The sequence below is a fragment of the Arachis hypogaea genome, chromosome 19 (assembly GCF_003086295.3).
Source record: "Arachis hypogaea cultivar Tifrunner chromosome 19, arahy.Tifrunner.gnm2.J5K5, whole genome shotgun sequence".
Lineage (NCBI taxonomy): Eukaryota > Viridiplantae > Streptophyta > Magnoliopsida > Fabales > Fabaceae > Arachis > Arachis hypogaea.
In genome coordinates, this window is record NC_092054.1 from 15,139,963 (window position 1) to 15,149,557 (window position 9,595).

Consider the following 9,595-nt stretch of genomic DNA (forward strand, 5'->3'; position numbering starts at 1 on the left):
AGACTTATAATTTTTTTTTATTGAAAGATAAATTGAGTCGAATATTGTAATTTTTCAAAGACACGGTCCGAGAGACCGTTTCGCTTATGCATTTTGGTTGGTACCGTTCTGTTTGTTAGATATCAGACTAATGACACAGCAAAATATAAAAATAAAAAAAATTAGAAATTTGTATAAAATATGGAAACAATTGAATAACTTTCTTTGAGAATTATAACTTCTCTCTATCATAAGGAGACCACAATAACACTCTCTCTTGACAAAAGGAGAACACACTTCTCTCTACATATATAGGAGAAAACTACTCAAAGAAATATTATGTTATTCTATCTAGATGACTTGATTGAAATGAATTAAAGAAAAACTCAATTTATAGGCGAGTCTCTTCAATATGAACCATCCGTCAATTAGAGGTATATAATTCTTCTTTTTTTTAACCATTAAAATTCTAAGGTTATAAAATAAGATTGTTTATTATCTTTCATTTTATTTAGTTATTATTTATTTAGTTATTTTCTAAAATTAGCTTTACTAATTTTCACAATCTCTCGCTAAAAACTAATTTTGATAAATTTTCAAAATTCATGTTGCTCATGTATTCCGCAGGCCGTATGAGGATTTACACCATTCAAACTTTTCTGTGTTGATTGGTTTTGTCATGGCATCTGCTAGGTTATCTTTAGTGTGAATCTTCTACATATCAACACTTCTTTCTTCTACTACTTCCCGAACAAAGTGATATTGTACTCTAATGTGTTTTGTTCTTGAATGAAAGGCAGGATTTCTTGCAATGTGCAAGGTGCTCTGACTGTCACAATACACAGAAATTTTCTGTTGTTTGTGCCCGAGTTCTTCTATCAACTTTTGGATCCAAATAGCTTCCTTGCATGCCTGTGTAGCTGCCATATTTTCAGCTTCTATAGTAGATAAAGCTACAACAGTCTGTAATTTAGATAGCCAGCTCACAGCTCCTCCTGTAAGTGTAAACACATAGCCTGTAATATATTTTCGTTTATCAAGATCACCTGCAAAGTCTGAATTGACATATCCATTGACAATGAATTCCGATCCTCCAAAACATAATGCAACATTCGAGGTCCCTTTGATGTATCTCAGGATCCTCTTAACAACATTCCAATGCTCTTTACCTGGACCTGGCATAAATCGACTTACCACTGCAACTGCTTGAGCAATATCTGGCCTTGTACAGATCATGGCATACATAAGGCTTCCCACCGCTGATGCATATGGTATTATCCTCTCTGCTTCACTACTAGGGCACATACTTAAGGATAATTTGAAATTCATAGGAAGTGGGGTTGAAATTGGCTTACATTCTTGCATATTGAAGCGTTGCAAGATCTTCTTCAAATAATTCTTTTGTGATAGCCAAATCTTTCTATCTTTTTTGTCTCGGCGAATTCGCATCCCTAAAATCTTGTTTGCTGGTCCCAAGTCTTTCATATCAAACTCCCTAGCCAACTGTGCCTTCAATTCTTGGATTTGATCTTTGTTAGGACCTACCATTAACATGTCATCCACATACAATAGCAGAATGATGAAATCATTATCACCAGACCTCTTGTAATAGGTACAATGATCTGAACTAAGTCTGTTGTATCCAAGACTAATAATGAAAGAATCAAATCTCTTGTACCAACACCTTGGCGCCTGCTTTAGACCGTAAAGAGATTTAGTTAACCTGCAAACCAAGTTTTTTTTTTCTTGTTCTTCAAAACCTTCTGGTTGGAGCATATATATCTCTTCTTCAAGTTCTCCATAAAGAAAAGCAGTCTTTACATCTAATTGCTCTAGATGTAAATCAAATACAGCACACATAGCCAAAACTACTCTAATAGTAGTTAGTCTCACCACTGGAGAAAATATCTCATTGAAGTCAACACTTTCTTTCTAAGCATATCTTTTGACAACCAATCTTGCACGATATCGTTCCACCTGATCATTACTATCTCGTTTGATCTTGTAAACCCATTTGTTACTAATGGCTTTCCGACCTGCTAGAAGTTCAACAAGTTTCCAGGTATGGTTCCTATGTAATGCCTCGATTTCTTCTTGCATTGCTGTCATCCACATAGAAGCATCTGGATTGCGCATAGCCTCCATAAAAGTTGTTGGCTCTCCATCTTCTGTCAGAAGACAATATGCATCATAGTTTGTCAAAACATAATTTGAGTGCCATGATGATGTTCTTCTTTGTCGAGTGGATCGACAAACTTCTATGTCATTGGCCTGGTTCTACTTTAGAAAGATCACTTTCTTTGCATTTTTCATCTATTTGAACAGTGGTTATCTGTTTAATAGTGCTGTCATTTTCTTGTTCTTTTTGCAATTCATCTTCTGCAAATATCACATCTCTACTGACAACTACCTTGCGGGCAGTGGGATCCCACAGGCGATACCCCTTAACTCCGTCAACATAACCCAAGAATATACATTTTCTAGACTTTGGGTCCAGATTTGTTCATTCCTAAGAATTGCACATCATGTACACAGGACAACCAAATATATGTAAAGAAGAATAATTAGGTGGCTTACCTTGCCACATCTCCATTGGTGTCTTCAACTCAATTGCAGTTGATGGTGACCGATTTATCACATAACAGGCAATTTTAACAGCTTCTGCCTAAAACGACTTGGCTAAACCTGCAGTTTGTAACAAAGCTCGTGCTCTTTCTAGGAGAGTTCTATTCATTCGCTCTGCTACACCATTTTGATAAGGCGTATATGCAACTGTGAATTGCTGTTGAATACCTGCTTGCTTGCAAAATGTTAGAAAATCACCATCGACGTATTCTCCTCCATTATCTGTCCTTAAATACTTGATCTTCTTTTCGGATTCAAGTTCTAACTTTGCTTTGAACTCTTTAAACATCGCAAACACATCTGACTTCTTCTTGATCATGTACACCCATAGCCTCCTAGAGTAATAATCAATAAATGATACAAGATATTTTTCTCCTCTTAAGGACATCTCTGGTGATTCCCATACATCAGAGTGAATCAATTCCGATATGTGCTTGATTCGAGCAGTTGATCTACCAAACGTCAATCTATGTTGCTTGCTTGTAACGCAGTGCTTACAAAACGGTAAGTTTACCGATTTGAGTTCGGGAATGAGATTACGTTCTACAAGAATCTTCAAGCCTCGTTCTGATATGTGGCCCATTTTGCGATGCCATGTCATCGTCATTTCTTCTTGGCTTGCTAAAGCAACTGATGCCTCTGTCTCTTGCAAAGTATCTTCCACAAGCATGTATAGATTTGCTGCAATCTTTTCTGCTTTTATTACCACAAGAGCTCCTTTAACAACTTTCAAGATCCCACCTTCAATATGGTTCTTGCAACCAAGTTCATCCAATTGCCCAATCGACAACAAATTCTTCTTCAAGCCTTTCACGTGCCTTACCCCTTGAAGTGAACGAATAGAACCACCAAACATTTTTATTTTGACAGTACCCATTCCAACAATTTCTAAGGCATGATCGTTTCCCATAAATACCGATCCTTCCAAGACAGGTTCATATGTACAAAACCAATTGCGATGAGGAGTCATGTGCCAGGTTGCTCCTGAATCAACAATCCAAACATCAGTGAGCTGTTTGCTGCCTTTAGAACCAATTGTTGTTTCACCATACAAAATTTCTCCATCATCAGAGGTACTCGCAACACATCCTTGAGAACTTGATCCTTCTGAAACCTTCTCTATGCTCTTCTTATTCCCACAATCTTTCTTGAAGTGCCCTCTCTTTTCACAAGTGTAGCATTTGACCTGCTTCTTACTTTGTGACTTTGGTCTACTTTGACTTCCACTAAAATCACACTCCATTGATCTCCCTCTTGTCATCAACAAAGCTTCTGCTTGTTTTGAGCTCTCTAATATATCTTCCTTATTCTTACACCTAGATTCTTCTTCAAGAACCGCAATAGCCATGTCATCAAAAGAAAGATAATCAGTCAAAACATTATTAGTTAAGTTAATGATAAACCGATCATATGAATCTGGTAGACTTTGAAGTAAGGGCTCTGCACGTTCGTTTTTTGCTATGGTATATTCCAACGATGAGAGTTGGAAAAATAGCATATTTAGATTGTTGATGTGATCCGTTGTCGATGTGGACTCATTCATTCGAAGAGTATAAAGTTTTTCTTCAAGAATATCTTATTGTGAAGTAACTTGACTTCATATAATTTGGTGAGAGCATCCCAAATTTTCTTTGTTGTCTTTTTCTCTGCTATACTTGATAAAACTGAGTCAGCTAGTGCCAAGTGTAAGTTTGCAACAATATTGTTGTCCATCTCCTTCTATTTTTCATTTGTAATTCCAGTGGGTCTACCTTCAATTGCTATCACGTAATTGTCTTTTCTCATAATGGCTTTTATCTTCAATTTTCATACGGAAAAAATTACTTTCACTGAATTTTGGAATTTCATACTTTGCTGTCATTTTTTTAGACGATAATTTGTAGCAGAAAAAAATATATTAACCAGCAACCTTTGACTCTGATACCACTGTTAGGTACCAGACAAATGACACAGCAAAATATAGAGATGAAAAAATTAGAAATTTGTATAAAATATGGAAGAAATAACTTTCTTTGAGAATTACAACTTCTCTCTATCACAAGGAGATTACAATAACACTCTCTCTTGACAAAAGGAGAACACACTTCTCTCTACATATATAGGAGAAAACTACTCAAAAAAAATATTATGTTATTCTATCTGGATGACTTGATTGAAATGAATTAAAGAAAAACTCAATTTATAAACGAGTCTCTTCAATATGAACCATCCGTCAATTAGAGGTATATAATTCTTCTCTTTTTCAACCATGATAATTCTAAGGTTATAAAATAAGATTGTTTATTACCTTTCATTTTATTTAGTTATTATTCATTTATTTATTTTCTAAAATTAGCTTTAATAATTTTCACACTTTTGAGGCGACCCAGCCTTCTAGGATTTACACTCGCTTGTGTAGATCTTGAATTATTTAGTTCGCTTGTTCTCCAAGGTCGTCGATTGCTCTGACCTCGCTAGATCGGCGGTCGTCTCTTTATGGTTGTTGCTTGCTATGAGTTGGTTGCGCGTCAACGACGCTGGTTATTCTCTCGTGGTTAGCGCTGGGGTAGTTGTCGTTCCGTGGTTCATGTGCTGGTGGGATTGGTTCGTGGTGGTGGTTTGAGAACCACTCTTCCTGTTCATTTGTTATGCTGCCAAGGTTTCACAAATCTCCACAGATGGCGTTAATGTACAGGACTTTGCTGGGATGGACGAGGGATGGATCGGGGACTTGCAGATCTTGGTGATGACGTGATCAGACCTCTGGTGCGCCGGGAGTTGGTACCTGCAAAGACACTCCGACGCTCAAATTAGAATGAGTCTAAGAGATACAGGATAAAGGTATGTATAACGTACCTGATGGAGCTTTTTGCTCCTTTTATATAGTTTGTCTTGTTATCTTATCTTATCTTATCTTATTAATCAAGATAAGAAAAGTATTCGAGTTGAATGTTAGTTAGTGATTCCTGATCTTCTGGCCTGTTTGGATCGTAGAGACGATTTAAACTCAGAAATTGAATCATCGTTGGACCGTCTAGAGCCCTAGATACTAGATCTAGAACAATAACTATAAGTGAACTTCCACCTCAAAATAAATATTTACTCACAAATGAGTTATCTCATCTTAAGATATCAAATGCGTTCATCATCTACCAAGTTTGAATATTTCATAATTTTCATTGAATAAATTCCCTACTTGAATACATGCGTTATATTTTCTGATGGCAACTACTCACGACCTCTACCAACCAGGCAACTATGGACGATCAAACTAATGACTTGGTGTTTCTCAGTATGAAGTCATTTTTCCCCCAAAAAATAATTCTTATTTATTTGTTCCTTCTAACAAGCTAACACCTACATGCATTAAATACTAGACTAGTCTACCATGAAACCGAAGAAAATGACTAGTCTACCCAAAAAATTAAAATAAAATAAAATAGCATAATAATATAATATAATAACGAATTGAAGTAGTCAAAAGTCAAAACATAGAAAGACAATGCCACTTTTTTCCATCTCCTTCAGTGAAAGCAAGTATTCACAATTGGTTCCAAGTAGTTCTTATGACATCAAGTTTATTTATTTGTTTAAACTTTTTGAAAACATTTCCAAGTCCTTGCAAAACCAGTTGAGATTCTCATGTAATTTCCACCCCAATTTCAAGGCATTGAATAGTTGATGTGAGCAATATATAACAACTAGGTACATTTCTCAAATTCTCATGATGAAATCAGATATCATTACCATGGATTATTCCCTTTCACTTCCAACAATAACGTTGATATCCCTAACTTTATTTTTTCTCTACAACATATGGAGAATAATTACGAAAAAACCTAGTATTCATCAAAAAGAAAGTAACATTATTAAACAACCGCCACAACCATTTGTTGCATTACCATTAATTGGTCACCTCCATTTACTAGGAACCAAAACACCACTTCACAGAACCTTTGCTTCTTTGGCTGATAAATATGGCCCTGTATTCCAAATCTACTTTGGATCATTACCTGCCATTGTTATCTCCAACAAAGAAGGAATCAAAGAATGCTTCACAAAAAATGACAAAGTTCTGGCCTCGCGCACCCCTTCGAGCCGTGGAACTCACCTTGCTTATAACAATGCTGCGTTTGGATTTGCTCCTTATGGACCCTATTGGGCAAAACAGAGGAAGCTAGCCGTTCTTGAACTCCTCTCTTCGCGCCGCCTCGAATCGTTGAGGCATGTTTATGAATCCGAGATTGATACTTTGATCAAGGATCTCTTGATACACCTTAGCAACAATAATTCTTCTATGGTTGTCATGAGTGAATGGTTTGAACGCTTAACATTTAATGTGATCACAAAAATTGTTGCGGGAAAGAGATATTTTAGTTACTTGGAAGATGTGGATGATTTAGAAGCACATAAAGTTGTGAATCTTGTAAAAGAGTTCATGCAATTGGCTGGTGGATTTGTTCTTTCGGATGCAATTCCATTGCTTAGATGGATTGGTGTGGAAGGGAGAGTTCTTAAATCAATGAAGAGAATTGGAAGAGATTTGGACACACTCATTGGAAGGTGGGTTGAAGAGCATAAGATGAAGGGTAATATGGTAAATAGCTCAAGTGAAAAGCAAGATTTCATTGATGTCATGCTATCTATTGTTGAAGATGATCCTGAGTCTGGACATTCTCGTGACACTATCATTAAGGCACATGTTATGGTAATCATAGTATTTTTTTTAATTATTATTTTTAGTTCTGCATTTTTGTTTGATTCAATATGACAAATCTAGATAATTAAGTAATGAGTTATGATAAAATGAAACTAATGTAACTCTTAACAATTATCATATTAAACAATTTTTTCATAAAAAAAATTCATGTAAATGCTTTGCTTAACAAATCTAACAAATCATTAAAACTAGAATAAGAATATTACATTATTTCTACGCGTTTTTCGTTTTTTGTTCCTATTGTCCTAAAATTTTGATTCTTGTAAATGCTTTCACATATGTTTGTTGGGTTTAAAATTATTCAATTATCATATGTCACTATGAATACTTTCAAAGTCGTTTTTCTAATCTTTACAAATAACATCACAAGTGAACACTAATACAATTTTAAAAAGAGAAGTTAATAATTTTGCACCGACAAAAATTAAATACATATTTAATAAAAAATGTTATTTGCATACCAAAATTAGTTATAATATATTTATATATAAATATATATATAGTTTAACTCAATTTTTATGTGTATTTTATATTCTAATGTATATTTTATACTGTAACTAATATTAATTGTTGAATTTAATGTGTACCTAGCATGGTTGATATTTAATAGGTTTAATTACTCTATTCATCCCTATAATTTTACTAAATTCTCAATTTAGATTCTTATATTTTTTTTTTCAATTAAATCCATACACTCTTTTTAATTTTGTAGTTTGATCTTCTTAGTATAAAAAAAGTTAGAATTAACTAAATATTTTTTGCAAATTGAATGTATATATAATTAATAACTTAATTAGATCTTTGAACATATATTTTTTTAAAAAAATATTTCATTAATTTTAATATTTTTGACATAAAAATGATCTAATTACAAAATTAAAAGCGGTATACGGATCCAATTAAAAAAATATATATAAAGACCTAATTACAAATTTAATAAAAAAATATATAAAAATTTAATTACAAATTTGGTAAAACTATAAAAATTAACTGAGTAATTATATCATTATTATTATCATGCATTTAACAAACAAGTCAACTTTTCATCATGTTTAGAATCTTATCCTAGCGGGGACGGAAACAACATCAACAACAATGACATGGATCCTTGCAGCATTAATGAACAATAAACATTCATTGAAGCTAGCACAAGAAGAGATTAACCATCACGTAGGTAAGGACAGAAAGGTAGAAGCATCAGATATAAAAAACCTTACTTATTTACAAGCAATTTTCAAAGAAACCCTAAGGTTATATCCACCAACACCATTGTTATTACCTCATGGGGCATCATCAGATTGCAGCATCAATGGCTACTACGTACCAAAAGGAGCTGATGTGTTTCTTAATGTGTGGAAGCTACATAGAGATCCAAGTATTTGGTCGGAGCCTGAAAAGTTTTCACCGGAGAGGTTTATTAATGGCGATGGAGAAGTCGATGAAGGTCACCATTTTGAGTACCTTCCTTTTGGGTTAGGGAGAAGGGCTTGTCCTGGATTCACATTAGCAACACAAGTGATTCTTATCACAGTTGCACGTTTGCTTCAAGGGTTTGATTTTCATTTGTTTATGGATGAACCTGTTGACATGAGAGAAGGTTTTGGCCTAACTTTGCTGAAGTTAAATCCATTGCAAATTTGTCTCACTCCACTTGTTACCACTGAACTCTATCAGTAACATATTTATTAAAAAAAATTAAGTGTTTTTTTTTCTTTTCTTTATTTTTAGCTTGGCAACAAAGATAGGGATCCATTGTGTTGTATTCTTCTCTTCAACAAGTGTGTGTTGTATTTATTGTTTATTGTTTTTATGGTTAACTTATCGTTTATTACACGAACTTTACTTGCGATTTAAGAAATTACCGCAAAACTTTTTTCACATGTCATGACATTTTTTTTTTCTTGGATAATGTTGTTATTCTTAGTTTTTGTTTTTGGGAGAAGGAAGTTCAATTTCTACATAGGAAATTCAATTATGCATGATAGTATTATGAATCTAACAAATAATAATACATGAATTAATTTGAAGAAATAGTAGATAAATATTACCAAAAATGATCAAGAACATTTTTACTTGGTGGAACATATCCGAAGATTCACTTAATTACAGAGAAACTACCATGGTTACTGGAAGAATAGCTTCTGTCCCCTTGAACAAGTCTAGCTAGACCAAAGTGGCAACAATATCATCATCAAGAAGCACATTGCTAGACTTAATATCACAATGAATTACAGCTTTTCCTGAATCATTGTGAATATAATCCAATGCAAAAGCTACATCAAGAGCAATATT

At 34.1% G+C, this 9,595-nt stretch overlaps 1 protein-coding gene across 1 annotated transcript; it reads left to right on the forward strand.

The window, feature by feature from the left end:
* The first annotated feature begins 6,175 nt into the window (after nucleotides 1-6,175).
* Nucleotides 6,176-9,188, forward strand: LOC112780026 (cytochrome P450 CYP82J17). Its single transcript, XM_025824370.3, has 2 exons — nucleotides 6,176-7,291; nucleotides 8,360-9,188. The coding sequence occupies exons 1-2, from the start codon at nucleotides 6,308-6,310 to the stop codon at nucleotides 8,978-8,980; spliced, it is 1,605 nt and encodes a 534-aa protein (XP_025680155.1). The 5' UTR covers nucleotides 6,176-6,307; the 3' UTR covers nucleotides 8,981-9,188.
* Nucleotides 9,189-9,595: the final 407 nt, after the last annotated feature.